At 39.6% G+C, this 18,357-nt stretch overlaps 1 protein-coding gene across 1 annotated transcript in view; it reads right to left on the bottom strand.

The window, feature by feature from the left end:
- Positions 1-18,357, bottom strand: part of LOC137332160 (alpha-1,6-mannosylglycoprotein 6-beta-N-acetylglucosaminyltransferase A-like) — a 78,645-nt gene that overhangs the window by 57,067 nt on the left and 3,221 nt on the right. Inside the window, exons 2-6 of the mRNA XM_067995868.1 lie at positions 16,863-16,927; positions 14,564-14,653; positions 10,734-10,805; positions 8,574-8,735; positions 6,168-6,337 (exon numbers count right to left, since the gene is read on the bottom strand). Of these exons, the coding sequence (XP_067851969.1) occupies positions 6,168-6,337; positions 8,574-8,735; positions 10,734-10,805; positions 14,564-14,653; positions 16,863-16,927 (559 nt within the window). The remainder of the gene's footprint in view (positions 1-6,167; positions 6,338-8,573; positions 8,736-10,733; positions 10,806-14,563; positions 14,654-16,862; positions 16,928-18,357) is intronic.

The following is an 18,357-nucleotide window of genomic DNA, read 5'->3' as shown; positions in this document are numbered from 1 at the left end:
TACGCTTTTCCCTTTCACTTGTTCTTGAACAACTGTTTGTACTATTTGTATTGTAAATTTCCCCTGGGTCTTCCCCTCTCTTGCTGCTCTCAACTTTACTCCCTTCTGACTCCCCGCTCAGGTTCCCATCCCCCTGCCACTCTAGTTTACACCTTCCCCAACAGCACTAGCAAACACCCCCGCGAGGACATTGGTCCCGGTCCTGCTCGGGTGTAACCCGTCCCACTTGTACAGGTCCCACCTTCCCCAGAACCGGTCCCAATGTCCCAGGAATCTAATCCCTCCCTCCTACACCATCCCTGCAGCCACGTATTCATCCGGTCTATTTTCCTGTTCCTATACTCACTTGCACGTGGCACTGGTAGTAATCCTGAGATCACTACTTTGAAGTCCTGCTTTTTAATTTATCTGCTAACTCCTTAAATTCACCTTGCAGGACCTCATCCCTTTTTTTACCTACGTCATTGGTACCAATATGGACCACGACTACTGGCTGTTCACCCTCCCCCTCCAGAATGTCCTGCAGCCGCTCCGTCACATCCTTGACCCTAGCACCAGGGAGGCAACATCCATCCTGGAGTTTGCGGCCACAGAAACACCTATCTGTTCCCCTTACAATCGAATCCCCTATCACTATAGCCCTGCCACTCTTCTTCCTCCCTCCTGTGCAGCTGAGCCACCCGTGGTGCCACAAACTTGGCTCTTGCTGTTTTCCCCTGATAAGCCATCTCCCCCAACAGTATCCAAAGCGGTATATCTGTTTGAGCGTGAGATGGCCCCAGGGGACTCCTGCTCTACCTGCCTAGTCCTTTTACTCTGTCTGGCGGTCACCCATTTCCTTTCTGTCTGTGTAATCTTTACCTGCAGTGTGACCACCTTACTGAACGTGCTATCCACGATAGTCTCAGCATCGCGGATGCTCCACAGCGAATCCACCCGCGGCTCCAGCTCCAAAATGTGGTTAGCCAGTAGCTGCAGCTGGACATGCTTCCTGCACACATGGTCGCCAGGGACACTGGTAGTGTCCACGACTCCCCACATAGCGCAGGAGGAGCATATCATGGGTGCATATTACATGATTTCAGTAATGAGACAAAATAGCAGTTAACTACATAGAGATGTGTTGACCATAGATCTTTTCCTCTAAGCGTCAAGCTGCCTTGGATAAGAAGAAACCAGACCGTCTTGTGATTTAAGCAATGTGCAATGAGTCTTCTTGACTCTTTATTAATATAACATGCTATCTTGCTGAAGTTCCCACAGGCACAGTTAAAACTTTTTGAAATGTTCCAGTGTATTTGACTGACACTTTAGGAAGCGATCTATGTAACAAAATGGTTCGGTCACCTGAAGTGGGATTATGTTTGTGGTCATTTTAGGTATTATGGTTGCAGTTAAAAAAAATACAAGAAAGTTTTGTCTGAAAAGGTAACCTCACTCTGAACTGGCTGAAGTAATTGGAACTGCTGAGACACACTTTATGGTTGATACAAAAGAAAGACTGATCACCTTGGAAACCTGCATAGCTGAGTCACATCAAAGATAATGGATAAAGGGTGTGTCAATCTATTCTTGAGCTGTATTTGAAGATGACTACAGGTGGTTAGCAACCGTCCTAAAGATATAGTGCCAATCAAAGGGATATGGCGGAATCTCTTGATCTGTCTCGCTGATTCTTCCAGATTACCTCCTCCATGGCTGTTTTAATCCTGAGAAGAGAACATGTGCTACACTACTACCCATAGGCAGTGAGACTTCAACAGACCTTAAAGCTTGAGACAACCCAAGTATACGCAAAACTGTCTTTTAAGGGGTAGGTTTAGTATAACCCCCGGATTCTTTCCTGCACCATCAATCTTCTCCTTAAACCACTATCAATCTTTACCTCTAACAAGTGCAAGTAGCTTATGGAATTCTTTGTCACCAAGACTTCGACCATCCATTCAGATGCCCTTGCTGTTTTTCCTCTCCCCTTCCCCTTTCCCTCCAAGCCAAATCTCCCACCCAGATTCCCTCTGCCCCAGCCCTGAACCCGTGTTTCTCTCTAGTTTCTCTCCCATCTCCCTCCACGCACTCTCCAAACTCTTAGGAACTTAGGAATTCCTCGATCATAGAAAGTTACGGCACAGAAGGGGGCCATTCAGCCCATCGTGTCCACGCCGGCCGAGAAAGAGCTATCCAGCTTAATCCCACTTTCCAGCCCTTGGTCCGCAGCCCTGTAGGTTATGGCACTTCAAGTGCACATCCAAGTACTTTTTAAATGAGCTGAAGGTTTCTGCCTCCACCACCCTTTCAGGCAGTGAGTTCCAGACCCTCACCGCACTCTGGGTGAAAAAATTCTCCTCAGCTCCCCTCTAATCCTTCTACCAATTACTTTAAATCGATGCCCCCGGTCACTGACTCCTCTGCTAAGGGAAATAGGTCCTTCCTACCCGCCCTATCTAGGCCCCTCATAATTTTATACACCGCAATTAAATCACCCCTCAGCCTCCTCTGTTCCAATGAAAACAACCCCAGCCTATCCAATCTTTCCTCATAGCTAAAATTCTCCAGTCCTGGCAACATCCTCGTAAATCTCCTCTGTACCCTCTCTAGTGCAATCACATCTTTCCTGCGATGTGGTGACCAGAACTGTATGCAGTTTGCAAGCTGTGGCCTAACCAATGTTTTATACAGTTCTAGCATAACCTCCCTGCTCTTATATTCTATGCCTCGGCTAATAAAGGAATGTATCCCGTATGCCTTTTTAACCACCTTATCTACCTGTCCTGCTACCTTCACGGATCTGTGGACATGCACTCCAAGGTCCCTCTGTTCCTTTACATCTCTCGGTATCCTCCCATTTATTATGTACTCCCTTGCCTTATTTGCCCTCCCCAAATGCATTACCTCCCACTTCTCCGGATTGAATTCCATTTGCCACTTTTCTGCCCACCTGACCTGTCCATTGATATCTTCCTGCAGTCTACAGCTTTCCTCCTCACTATCAACCACATGGCCAATTTTTGTATCATCTGCGAACTTCTTAATCATGCCTCTTACATTTAGGTCTAAACCATTACTATATACCACAAAAAGCAAGGGATCTAGTACTGACCCCTATTGAACCCTACTGGAAACAGCCTTCCAGTCACAAAAACACCCGTTGACTCTTTACTTCCTGCAACTGAGCCAATTTTGGATCCAACTTGCCACTTCCCTTGGATCCCATGGGCTTTTACTTTTCTGACCAGTCTGCCGTGTGGGACCTTGTCAAAAGCCTTGCTAAAATCCATGTAGACTACATCAAACTACCCTCATCGACCATCCTTGTTATCTTCTCAAAAAATTCAATCAAGTTAGTCAGACACGACCTTCCCTTAACAAATCCATGCTGACTGTCCTTGATTAACCCGTGCCTTTCTAAATGACGATTTATACCGTCCCTCAGATTTGTTTCCAATAATTTGCCCACCACCGAGGTTAGACTGACTGGCCTGTAATTATTTGGTCTATCCTTCGCTCCCTTTTTAAACAACGGTACAACATTAGCAGTCGTCCAATCCTCCAGCACCACACCTGTAGCCAGTGGGGATTGGAAAATGATGGTCAGAGCCACCGCTATTTCCTCCCTTGCTTCTCGTAACAGCCTGGGATACATTTCATCCGGGCCTGGCAATTTATCTACTTTCAAAGATGCTAATCTCCTTAATATTTCCTCCTTCACTATGTTTATCCCATCCAATATTTCACAATCCTCCTCCTTAACTACAATGTCTGCATCGTCCCCCTCTTTTGTGAAGACAGACATGAAGTATTCATTAAGAACCATACATAGGTTACCTCTAATAGGCCCTACTCTTTCCTTAGTTATCCTTTTACTCTGTGTATTTATAAAACATCTTTGGATTTTCCTTGATTTTACTTATCAGTATTTTCTCATGCCCTCTCTTTGCTTTCCTAATCTCGTTTTTAATTTCAACCCTACACCTTCTATACTCCTCTAGCCTTTCTGCAATATTGAGCTCTCGGTGTCTGACATAAGTTCCCTTTTTTGCCTTATCCTATCCTGTATGCTCCTTGGCATCCAGGGGGCTCTAGATGAAAAAAGACCACGGTCCATCTAGTTCACCTTCTCGTATCCTGGCAGTCGCGTGATACAATGATAATGGAGTTGCTGACTAATTATAGCAATCAATCTCTATCAAATAGTCTACAACAGACCCAGAAACGACACAAGCAAAACTCCAGTGGTGGAGAGTTTTGGGAGCCATAGGTACAAAGTCACCTTTTCCCTCCCAAGCATGCTACATTTACCACAGGTCATGTCTCAAATTACTCATACACTGTATCCCAAAATGTTACTTTCTGAAAGAAATGATCTAATTTGCAGTTGAATAAATCAATACTAACTGCTTCCACCTTCTCCCTAGGGAGTCTGTTCCATAGATTGTTTCTGCAGATTAGTTTTAAATTCACCTCCCTTCAAGCTCAGGCCGTATCCTCTGGTTCTACTGTTCTGGACAAGGTGAAATAGCTTGTCATGGTCGACATTATCTAGTCCCTTTAGAATCCAAAAAACAGCAATCATATCATCTCCCAATCTTCTCTTTTCCAGTGAGAACATGCCCAATTTACACAATCTATCGTTCAATGGACCTACCGCTTGCATCCTTGATCCCATTCCCACTAAACCACTGACCACCCAACTTCCCTTTCTGGCCCCCATGCTAGCTGACATTGTAAATGGTTCTCTCTCCTCAGGCACTGTTCCCATCCCTTTCAAAATTACCATCATCCCCTCCTCCATAAAACTCACCCTTAACCCCTCTGTCCATGCAAACTGCTGCCCCATCTCCAAATTTCCTTTCCTTTCCCAAGTCTTTGAATATGTTGTTGCTTCCCAAATCCATGCCCACGTTTCCCGCAACTCCGTTCGAATCTTTCCAATCAGGTTTCCGCCTCTGCCACAGCCACAACAGCCCTAACTAAAGTCACAAATGACATCCTCTGTGATTGTGATGGTGGTTCATTATCCCTTCTTGTCCTCTCTGCAACCTTTAACGTTTGACCACACCATCCTCCTCCAGTACCTCAATCTGACATTGTCAGGTAGATGCCAGTTTCATAGCTGTACTGGAACAGCCTGGCTTGGGGAATGATTAGCTCTGGGGCATAGGTCTTCAGTACTACAGCCAAGATGTTGTCAGCGCACAGTATTATGCTGTGTCCAGTGCTCTGCTTCTAATGTCACATATAACATTATCCATCCAACAAAGAAAAGACAGTACCAGTGTGCATGCTATACATTTGACATTTAAACAGTCTATATTCCATCAGTAAACACTGTATAATTACTGCACTTCATAAACAAGATAATTTGAACATAAACAAAGTCCAGAGTAACCATCAAGTGCAAGTTTAATTCTTCAACTTCTGAATTATCTATGATTTTCAAAAATTGTATATCTTGTCTCTTGTATACAAAAGTTGTTGCTTAACAATTTTTTAAATAATCTTTAGTGTTACACATTGGACTCTTTGCCCTCATTATTAAGAACACATTTTGGGATAATCTTAAGAGTCCATGCTGACAGCTGGGATCCTGGCCCACTGGAGTGCACATGGTAAATTCAGGTGCGCAGCATCCAAAATTTTCTTACCATTTAAATTAATGGTCTGAAAATTGTGGGCCGTACACGCCCGAATTTTCAATATGTACTTTCAGTGGGTCTTCATTCCAGGAGAGCCGATTGTAAGATTATCCAGAATATTTCATCTAGGGAATTTAGCTTTGGTGAGACTGAGAGTTAAATTGGAGAAACGTATGGATTTTTCTACAGAACATTTTCTAAATAAAAATTTTCTCACTTTTTAAATTTTGTTGCAAAAGAACTGCAACAATCTTCAGAGGGTAAATTAATGTTGTCTAAAGTCCACTAAAGTACAAAGTGCACTTTTATTATTTTCCACATTTGTTTTCACATTTCTTTTTGTATTTATAAAGGTTTATAAGTTTTTACTTTAGTTTTCACAATTAGTACCATAAATAGCAATATAATGAATGCTATCACTTTAAGCAGAAACTGTACCCAGCTGAAATGACCTAACAAATAGACAATTGTTTTATTCAGTTACTTCTTGCCAGATATTTAAGAGACTTGTGTAGCTTGTTCAGCACATCTTACCGTTTCAGCTCATTTACTGATGTAGAAAGTATCAAGTTGTGGCCCAGGAGATACACAGAGGTTAACAGGTCACTCCACTGCACCAATTCCCCAAGTGGGCCTCCCTTAAAGGCATTCTCGGCTATCTTAAATCCCGATTCCTTTGTCAAAAGACCTAAATGAAGTAAAATCTAACAAAAAAAAAAACAAATGAGAAAATGGATTCTTTTTAATAAAATAAATGACAGTTATTTTCTTTAAAGAATTATAAAGGATGATGAAGGAGGCTATTGAGGCTCTGATTCAAAGCTTAAAAGGTCCAGTTGGATTTTGCATCTGTGAAATCTGTACTAATTGAATTCACATCTCTTTTACACTTGAGTCAAACCCAGTCTAAATTTAGACACTACTGTAAACTCCAGTGCAAGAAAATGTAATGAGTTACTGCTAGCAATAAAGTAATAATGAACACAACTGACTGATAAATTTTACCCACGCACAATGCAATCAAGAGAGGCAGAGAAATGAAACTTTGTAAAGCAGAAAGAATCTATAAATGTATCATTTATGATTGAATTTGACAAAAAACAAATCAGAACAGGAAAGGATAATCCATTCGAAAATAAAGAATAATCCAACGTAAAGCAAACTGGTTTTGAAGTATAATGTACCTTATGAAATTGCATTTGTTTTGTTGGTGTATTTTACTTATACTCGATTTCAAATGAGGCATCCCTATTGACTCATTGAGTAAATGCACCATGTGGAGTGGTACTGAGCTATACAAACAAGAAGCCCCCAGTGTGAAGGGAAGGGAATATTCCGCCATGGTTTGTGCTACTTTTTTTTTTTATTCGTTCATGGGATGTGGGTGTCGCTGGCGAGGCCGGCATTTATTGCCCATCCCTAATTGCCCTTGAGAAGGTGGTGGTGAGACGCCTTCTTGAACTGCTGCAGTGCGTGTGGTGAAGGTTCTCCCACAGTGCTGTTAGGAAGGGAGTTCCAGGATTTTGACCCAGCGACGATGAAGGAACGGCGATATATTTCCAAGTCGGGATGGTGTGTGACTTGGAGGGGAACGTGCAGGTGGTGTTGTTCCCATGTGCCTGCTGCCCTTGTCCTTCTAGGTGGTAGAGGTCGGGGGTTTGGGAGGTGCTGTCAAAGAAGCCTTGGTTATCATTCAGTGATTTCTCTTGTGAAATGTGCATAGATCTGCATTTGTGCAGATATCAGATGAGGACAAGATCAAGCTAGACTGGAAAGCACTATGGTTGAATCGTCTGCTGACACTCACTATCTAGGCTCACACATGAAGAATGAGCACTTGGGCATGCCTATTAGAGTGCTGTCAGCACCCATGGAACTATATCCCAGCAAGATGTAGAGCTTTTAGAAGAGGAGAGGAGAAATGGGGAGAAACATTTAGTGGGGAAAAAATTGTTTTTCTCTTCTTTGTACAATAGCTGTTACTTTGCTGCTCATTGTGACCTCTCCTCCAGAGTAGATTGAAGGCAGAGTTTATTATCATATGAACAAGTACCATGTTCATATATGTCTGTGTTATTGAAATTTATTGAACTTCAAATCAGCCTCTAGAGCCGAGTCAAAATATTTTAATCCTTTACCTGGAAGAAACTTAGCATAATAGCAATCTATTGTTCTGATTGAAATAATATATTTTTTTGTTTAAATGTACAGTTTCTATGCATCCGTTAAGCTAACTGGACTAATCAACCAGTCACATTTTATTCAATCAAATTTCCATTCTTGTGTTTAAATCCCTTCATAACCGTGCCCCACCCTATCTTTATAAACCCCTCCAATGCAACAACCCACCCTCCTGAACTCTCCATTCCTCTGACTCTGGCATCCCCTTCTCACTTTTTCCCTACCATTGGCAGCCATGCCTTCAGCTCCATAGACCCACGTTCTGGAATTCCCTCCCTGAACCCATATACCTCTCCACCTCCCTCTCCTCCTTTAAGACACTCTTAAAACCCAACTCTTTGATCAAGGTTTTAGTCACTCCTCCTAATATCTCCTTCTTCAGTTTGGCATCCATTTCTTCCTTACTCCTTTGTGAAGTGTAGTGGGACATTATTCTATGTCTAAAGGTGGTATATAAATGCAAGTAGTTGTTGTATATTCCTATGGTTCTGACAACCTTAATGTGTTAAAGTTTTCTCCTGTAAGTATCATGCAACAAAACTGTATAGCAACTTCACAAAATGCATGTATGTGTTGTTACAATTAAAAAAAGGAGCCAATAGAATTTTAAATGCAAAATATATAATTGACAATAGTTTAATGTAAATGCAGTCGGTGCAATTACATTTTAACCAAAATATCTGTTTTCTTATTTGGCTTGCAAATAATTATTTCAAAGCTACATTAAATATTTTAAGGAAATAGGTCTATATTTTGTACCTTTTTCTTTGGTCGGTTTTCTAAATTCTGTTTCTTAGCCAGTGATTTCATATCTGTTATCCATTTCTCCTTCATCCTTTCTATTCTTAGTTTAATCCATGTGAGTTCTTCACGTGCAGCCAGTATTTCTAGCAAACCATCCAGGCTGGTCACAACCTCAGCCTAACAAGAAGGATGACATTCGTGATTCTGAACCAGCAATACAGAAAATAACACAGCAACGGCAGAAGAAAGAATATTAATAACCAAGTACAGCAATTTTCCTTTTTCCAGCAACATTGCTGTTATTACCCTGAATTGTCTATGTTGCAAATTTTGGTTCAGTATTCGATATTATCTCGGGTGCAGCAGTGCTGGTCACTCCAATAAGCAGTATGAACATCTTACATTCAGGGTTATTGCCCAATATCTAACGATATGATAGGGTAACCCACGCATGTAACAATAGGAACCCTTTGTGATTTGAACTGAATATGTCTTCACACATGCATTTCTCCAATCTTTCCAAAGGAAGGTTGAAACGTTTAGTGAGACAAAGCCATATGCAAATCATTAAGCCGCCTTATTTTGCAGACAACAAGTCTGTAAAACCACACGGACTGCAGCGGTTCAAGAAGGTGGCACCTTCTCAAGGGCAATTAGGGATGGGCAATAAATGCTGGCCTTGCCAGCGACGCCCACATTTCATGAACGAGTTTTTAAAAAAGTGATCGTACAAAGCAACTTTCAAAGCAGATTCCACTTACCATTCAATATTATATCTCTCTTTGAAAAATGGGAATAAATAATAAACCGCGTGCCATATTCCTTTCATGGGCTGACTTGCTTTTTGACATTACCTTACTTTCTAGGTAACTTTTTACTGCAAAAACGAAACTTCTGTATTTTAGCTTCGAGCTCCAGGCCAAGGACTGCAGCTCTCAGTGTCTTGATTTAAAAATCTTATTGCCCCTCTGTTCCTTTTAATTTTTTTCTGTGACGCTGAGTTTTACTCCCTATTCAGTGATTTGTTAGTATGCCCTTCAATAAAACTGGTGACCTCTCCTTCACCCTTGGGGTGGGTTTAAAGAAAATATCTCCTGCTGTCATATTCCAAGTTCCAATATGCATTACCTTGCATTTATTCATGTTAAAAAGTGACTACCTTCCTTCGTCCATTCTGCTTAGTTGGTCTAGATTCTTCATACTGGTCACCTGGCCACGTAGCTTGGTGGCATCAATAAATTTTACGTTACTGTTAGTGCTCTCCTCCAAGTCATCGATGTCTAGTGCAGACAGCAGGGACAACTAAAACAGCCACTCTGCGGAACTGCACTAGTCACTGCCCCGTAGAATTTATTTTCATTTGTCACCTTTTTGTTTCTTTGCCTAGATAATTTTAAATCAAGCTAACTAATTTGCCATAAAAGAACTTTATCAGATGTCTTCTGAAAACCCGAGTAAATAATAGCCACTGGACAGCTCTTGTCCACTAGTTTAGTTACCTCCTCACAGAATTCCAATAGATTCATCAAAAATCACCTACTGTTTCTAAATCCATGCTGACTACTCCTAATGTGCTCCTTCGATCAACATTAATAATATCCATAAAACATTCTTGAGTATTTCCTCACTATGACTGTTAGACTAATTAGTCCATCATTCATGACTCACCCCTTTTCGCATGTCAGAATAACACTCACTATACTCAGGTACAATTCCAGAGCACTGTGGACTAGCTTGGTCCAGGTAGCCAGCAATTTCCAGGAACAGATTTTGCTAGGATCACAAAATCAGGGCTCAATTGTTTATAACTTTCTTCTGAATGAGTCAATAGCTACTAAAGTTTTCTTCAATCATGCTTCATTATACACTTCTATACAGAAAATAGGTGTAACATTTCCAAATCATTCAAGAAATTGATTTCTGTTCATCAAGTACCGATACTGCCAGTTGATTTTAATCACCCTCATACAGAACACAATAAGATAATTTTCACAAAATCATCATTGCTGCCAAACATTATAGAAGGACTGATAGGAAGCAGGAAAATTCTATGCGGATTATACAATGTGAATTTATTTTATCAAAAATATATTTGAACTAGAGCTAGGAGAAACTATTGCTGCTAATGGTATGTTTCTAAAAAAGTTTAAAATATATTAATGATTCATCTTTCACCTTGGGTTTTAAGGCATCATCATCAGCAATCTGCTTTATTCTGACTGGAAGCATGGGGCAGAAATGCTCAACCTGAAGAATTTTAAAAGTTAAACAATTAGTACACAGCATTAAAATGGAGCAATATAACAGAAGGCAGCAGTTTTACTTTAAGAAAAAGTAATCTTGTTCTTTTTTCCCTAACTTGGATGAGAAATGCTGCCAACCCACTTACTCTGAAACTAGATGCGAGGAGATATACAAGAAAGGCCGTGGATGACTGTCCCTTCAATTTTCTCTCATGGTGGGGAGCTTTTACTCAGTACTTCCTTAAACCACACAAGTGAAATTACAAACTCACCTGATGCACGATTTATTTTCCCAAATGGTGAATTCTTCTTCATTTCCAAGTTGTGGGGAACTGCACAAGTCCCAGCTTTTGCAGTTTCCAAAGCTCAACTTTCAACTACACTTTAAACCTGGATCTAAAACCTTCCTTCAGCTTTGCTGTTCACTCTTCTAGTTCGCAGCTTCAGCAATGCCATTCTCTGTTATTTCATCTTTGCACATTGCCTATTACCATTAAAGTCTTCTACTGGGGGTCCTACCTATATCATTTCTGAAGATTGCCTAGTTTTTGCAAGTGTCCTCCACTCTATTCATATCTGAAACATCCAGTGACTTCTTGATGATGAGGAGTAAAGATAAAGAAATAATGATAGATACTTCTATAATTACTCATGAAGACACCACTACATGGTATTCATCCATAGTTTATCATAAACTTGGGTTTCCCTTTCACTTATATATTATCAAAAGCAAAATACTGCGGATGCTGGAAATCTGAAATAAAAACAGAAAATGCTGGAGAAGCTCAGCAAGTCAGGCAGCATCTGTGGAGAAAGAAACAGAGTTAACGTTTCAGGTCGAAGACCTTTCGTCAGAACTGGATCTTCCATTTCTTTCTCCACAGATGCTGCCTGACTTGCTGAACTTCTCCAGCATTTTCTGTTTTTATCACTTATATATTATGTTTTACAAAAAGAAATGGTCCACACCAATTGTTTTGCTGCTGTCCCCAAAGACACACACTGGCATTATAACAAGCTCTCCAGGAAGAAACACTCCATTTATGTGAACATTACTGAAATCCAATTCTACATTAGTGTTTCATCCATTCATCCGTTAGGTTTCTTTTAGAGATAAATCACTGGGAAACAACTATTCAATGTTATTTTGTGTCCACAGGTAACTGAATTGTAACTTTTCAGTTAATAGAGAACACAGCCTTGAAAGTTCCTGCAGTAACAAGGGCTGAATCTCTTAACAGAAAGGAATTTTCAATGTTTTTTGTAAAGGAAAGTTGTGCTTGTTAAATTGGTCAACTCTTACAGGGTAATCTGGAGGCAGTTACTGGCTTTCTCCAATGTATGTTCTCACTGAGAGCTTAGTGAACTTGCATCAGCTGCTGAAATTTTTTTTAAAACAGCAAGTTTAGATTTTAGAATTAATTTTGATCTAAGTTTATGATGGTTAGGTAGAATATATGAAATTGATCAAATTACATTCATTTGGCTGTAGAATACAGAGTAGCAGGAAATTTGCAAATTTCAAACTTTTCTAGCCCAGTCTCAAATACGCATTTAGTTCAGCATTGTTTACCCTAGAATAGTACACAGGCACAATTTTTTAAAAATACTGCTTTAATTTATTTTAAGGAACAAGTAATATTTTCATAATGGTCAAGATTTGTTATATGTATAAATTATATTGCCAAAGGAGATGAATAAAATGATTTGTAAGTCATACATATATTAAATCTCTACTCTACACTTTAGTTACAAGAATAAACAACACCTTATTTAAATAGTTAAAATATTCTAACACAAAAATACTTTGGAATACCTACTGGATTCTTCCTTCTTTAGAAAATACAACCCAAAAATATAACCATAAAATACAATCTGAAACTGCAATTACAAACATTTTAGGGACCGAACTACTTAGAATTTTTCTCTCTATCTTAAGCTTCAAGCCATTCTGAAGAGATGAACTCCAGCTGATTTTACAGATGAAAACTTGGTATGCTTAGATTTTGAATCTTCTGCTATTAATGGGACAATCATAACTGATACCATAAGTCTCATACTACTGATGGGTTAATTCTTTTTAAAGGAAGTCTGAATACCAGTGCCAGAGGCTGAGGTGGTCAGACACGAGGATGAGTGCATAAAACATTTCAATCAACAAAACAGAATCTAACATCATAGGGCCAGCTAGGGAGATGGAAAAAATTAGGTACCTTAAATGTATTAATAGTTGGTATTGGCTTGTAAAAAATAAGCATTACTACTGCTTTGCTTGGAGTATGAACAAAGGTAGGTTGTGGGATTTTATTATTGCAATATGTTTTGAAATGAATGACAGTTTGGCAATTTGTCCGATAATGGTAAATCATTTGCCTGAACTCTTTGCTACTGCACTTCCTGTTTTATGGCACAAGATATTCATTGCCTAATACAGTGAGAATTCAGTCTGTACCATTAGCACAAAATAACATTTATCATTAATGCTGAGTTTTTCATTTTATTTTTGTGAAGAGTTAGAATGGAGAATCCAATAAGCATGAAGGGTACAGTAGTGCTTCGTATTACTTTATGTGAGAAGGTTTACTTCTTGAAAATTTGATCTTAGCTGGTGCTACAATAGTGGTGTTACAATTAACATCAATGGCCCTGGATAAGAAAAAAAAAAAATCGGATGGGGTTTCCACTTCTGATCATTGCATGTGTGTATATGTGGACAACGGCAAGGATCTGATCAGATTTGGTTGCAATACCCTCCAATGTTGAGTAGCATGTCAAGACTCATTGCCTAGGCTCACACATGAATAATAGTAACTTGGATGAGATTCTGGAGCGCAGCCTGCACTATGGAACTGTGTTCCAATAAAGAGCGAAGAGGACAAGAGGTGGAGAAAAAATTGGTGGAAGAAAAATAAAGAAAATCCCACGATGTGATAAATATTTGAAATTACAGTTCATTCCAACATTAACAAATATCTGTAATAGAACTAGTTTGAATTGTAGCTCCACTGCTTGTATAAATTGTCCCATGTTACCGCTAAACGGTATCTAACTGAAGCAGTGCACCTGTCATTGGTAATATTTTTAAAACACACTATTTTTGTAACATTAAACTATATCATGTAACAAATTATTTAAATATAATTGGTATAAGTCAGTAGTAGCACACCTCTACACAATTGCTTTGAATTTTAATATATACCGTCAAAAATACCATACAGCACTGTACAATAAAGATGGTTAACACAAGTGAATACATTATATAGTAATAAACTGATTTGAAATAAGCAACAATTAATATTTTCTTGAATTTTGTAAACATGAACAACAAAATATAATTAGAACTGAGTGATAACACTGTTAGATGTATTTCTTTTCATCTCTGAGATCTAAGTTTTACTCCAGTTTCCACTCTCTTATCCTAAATATCCTAAGTGAAATGAATGTGAGCATTCTCAGTCTTTTTCCTAATGACAATGTATCACAAAACTGCAATTACACCGCACTAATTGACGGAGTTACTAATAGAGATTAAAAGATGGATATTGTAGGAAGTAGAAAAAAATCACATTGTTGCATAAGGGATGCTCTTGTAAGCAAGGCACATAACTTCAACAGAAATGAGCAAGCTTTACTCTGTGTCCAACTTGTACCTGCCCTGTGGGTGGTTGATGCTAACATTGGATGCAAAACATACTCTATTCCCCAACACTGATGCCAGGACTTGCTGGATAAATTTTTTGTACAGAAGTACAAATAACATACCTCACTGAGATAAGCAATAAACGAGCACACAGATCCATTGACCCCATAGTTTGCATAGCAAGGTTCAGACTTCCACATCTCGTTCATCCACTGCAGCAAAAATAAATTTGGAGAAGAAAATTACATCATTGAGTTCAGTATTAAGAACCTTTAATACATTCATGGTTGCTAATATCAAAAAGAGCCCATCTTAAGTAATGAATATGAGAGAAAAAGAAATACAAAAATAGAAACTGCTACATATCTTCACTTTAAAGTTTTGTTTTCACTTGGTATCTTTGCCTGCTCTAGCCTCAGCGAACAAATTTACTCAGGGATTTTGGCAATGCCTCCTCCGCCTTTCAAAACCCGTTCCTTAAAGAAACGATTTCAACCCTTCTTTCTTCGCCAACTATTGCCCCAGCACCAACTGCCCTTTGTTCTCTAAACATTTGGAATGTGTTGTTGCCACCATGCCCACCTCTCCTTGCTTGAATCCCTTCAATTTAGCCCAAAGCAGTACGACTGACCTGGTCAAAGTCACCAGTGACATTATGTGACTGTTACTGTGGGGCATTTTCTTTCTTCGTCTTCCTTGACTTCTCTGAGGCTTTTTCAAAGCTTGACCACACCATCCTGTTCCATCACCTCTTCTCTGTGGCCCACATCCATGGCACTGCCCTTGTTTGGTTACATTCCTATCCATCCCAACAGAGCCAGCACATCTACAATGGCTTCTCCTTGCACGTCTCTACTGTCACCTCTGGTATGCCCCAAGGTTTTACCCTTGGCTCCCTTCTATTCCTCATCTATATGCTGCCCCTCAGCAATATTTTCAGCAAGCCTGGAGCCAGCTTTCATGTATATTCCACCAATACCCAGCTTTATCTCTTCACCATCACCCTTGATTTCATTATTGCCTTCCTGACATCAAATCGTGGATGCATCAGAACTTTTAGCCGCTCGACATTGACAAGGTGAAAGCCATCCTGTTCAGTCCTTGCCAGAAACTCTGCACGTTAGCTTCCTGATCCCATCCTCCTTCCTGGATGCTTACTCAAGTTAAACCCAAGAGTTGAATCTTGGTATACTCTGTGTACTCCTGAGCTGAACTTCAAACTCAACATCCAGTCCATTACCAGTCTCCATATTTCTCTGAAATATTGCCCGTCTCCACCCCTCTCTCACCTAATCACCACTGAGATGTCCGTGCCGTAGACTTTTCCAATGCCCTCCGCCTAAGCTATACTCTGCATAATCTCCAACTCTTCTAGTGCTTTTAATGCAGGAAACATCGCAAAGTGCTTCATAGTTGATTGTCAAAAAAAGAGCATGAGGAAAATTAGAGGAGGTCGCCAAAGATCCAATGGCAGACCCTTCAGCCATTTTGCCTCCTTGAAACTGTCCCCAAAACCTCACCACTAAGCTATAATTCTTCCATCTTCAAAAGCCTCCTTAAGTCCTACCCCTTTTGACTGCATCTTGAGCCACCTCCTCTAATTACTCTCAGACTACTGCTCGGGTCTGACCCCCAATTATGAAGCATCTTGGATCATTTTCTACATTAAATACGTCATAGAAATGTATGTTTTTAATGTATGTTGTTGAGTGGAGATTGCGATTTTATATATCTATTTGAACAGTTTGGTTGCAGCAGCATATTTAGTTATGGGTTCTACATGGACACCGTAAGACTGCATGGACAAACCAAAAATTATTTATTTAACGATTCGTATCCTTATGAAGATGCACACATCTTTTGTTTGAACTACTCGCAGGTTCTTCAAGGCCAACTCGTGGTTGAGAGGACATGGTGGGCACCCTTCTCCCCAGGCTGCTGCCACGTCTTATTTTTGTTGGCTGCCAGGAAGCTCATATCAAAAATGGCCAACATCATAGGTCAGCCTCAGAATTTTTTTTTAAAAAAGTACTCACCAATTTTCTCCTCTTCTATTCACTTCTTGCTGGAGTATGGTTGCATGGGCACTGGATATTCTCCAGTACATTACCCAAATGGCCATTCTTTACATCTGAGCCCAGATAGCGAGTACTGACTGGCTATTCAACCACGAAAGGAACTAAATGCATGCAAGTCTTTTTTCCTTTAAGTACTCAACACTAACTTGCACGCTGACCCCACTTCAAAGGAGTTCCGTAGGATAGTGAGACACAATAAACTCACTATTGCATCCATCACACCATGTCATATGGATGATGTTGAGATAAAGGAACTCTTCAAAAAATGGTTACGATCAGTTTTTTAATGCTCCTAACCATTCAGGTTCAGCAAAAAATATAACAAATTGGTTTATTTCCTCACCTTTATTTTCTCTTCACAATGTGGAAAACCATCTATTGATGTTAAACCACACAAGGCTGAAAACTCTGCAATGATAATAAGTTTGATTAAGTTAATGGCATAAATTATCCAACAAGAAGCAGTTAGATGAATGACTAAGTGCTTTCATTCTTTAGCAACTCTAACCTTTATTTGCAGTGTTCAGACAATCCAGTGCACCTAGGTGCTGACACAGGAAACTTTCCCTTATAGCCCAAACTATTAGTAGTGATCAACTTTAAGTTCATCAGTAAAATGAGTTCTAGTGCATCATAGATTGCCACTATACTATCAACTCTTGCATCCATGCTAAAAAGTTTCCAACGTGCATCAATACAAGAGTGGAGTTGGGGCCCAATCTTACTCCTGAATCTCTCACTTCAGTCGTCATTTCATGATATATGGCCTCGTCACCAGGTTACCAAAGGTGTTCTTTCCCTAGGACAGTAATAAATGACAGACTTCCTGAAGTTGTGAGTTTGGTGAACATAAAAACGGAGTGCTCTGCACATCAACACAACGAAACTTATGATTCTCATCTGATTGATGGGGAGCCAGAGAAAAAGAGGATTCGTAACCTTCCAATGGAAATTAAACCTTGGAGAGAAACCCAGGTGAGTCAAAGAACTGCTTTATCCTGAAATCAAATGGGGCGGATCCAGAACTAAGACCTGTGGATACAATAATGCCATCTTCCAGGTAAAAAACATCAAATGACACGTTCAAAGACTTTCCAATATTCGGTCCATTATTTATTAAAGGTCCCAGGGAGACCTATTTGAATGCAAGACACAAATTGTTGAGAACCTACTGTACTAGAGCAGAACTGTGCTTCAGACCCAGTTCAAATAATCAATGAAGATATTTTAGAACATAATGAACCTCGCACATGCAGGGAGAATAGATCTAATTGTTCACTATTCCACAAACTTCTGCAATAAACCCAAGGATATTGGAAGTTTTTCTGGAACTTAATAGTTTCTATTAACAAGGGAAGATATTGTTTTTTAAATTGACACTGTTCAATAACCTGCCGTCAGTCAAATGTATTTTTACTGGTTGGGTGAACCTTTCAATGATTTCTCACCGTAGAAGGATGAAAGTATAACTGTCAATTCAGATGTTGGCCCACAAGGTGTCAAAAATAACATGACCAGACCTTAGTTTTAAGCTTTATTTGTAGAAAATAAAGGCACACTTAAGTTGTGTATTGGAATAGCAAATAGAATACACAAATAGTATGTAGACCTATATGATGTGCAGTCTCTATTTATATTTCATTGCAAAGGTTAGTTATATAACTCATTCATGACTGTTAGTTGCAAGGATGACTACACCTCACTAGTGAAATAATAGTAATTTCAACCTGACCAGTTACAAATCCTCTACGTAAGCTACCTCAATAACATAAGTTACTTCATAAAATGCAAACAAAAATCATCATGGAAAGTCTATTTCTTAGGCAAATTAGCCTGTG

Source organism: Heptranchias perlo, chromosome 2 (genome assembly GCF_035084215.1).
Source record: "Heptranchias perlo isolate sHepPer1 chromosome 2, sHepPer1.hap1, whole genome shotgun sequence".
NCBI classification, from domain to species: Eukaryota; Metazoa; Chordata; class Chondrichthyes; order Hexanchiformes; family Hexanchidae; genus Heptranchias; species Heptranchias perlo.
The sequence above is the reverse complement of the archived record's forward strand: the minus strand, read 5'-3'. Positions and strand labels throughout refer to the sequence as shown.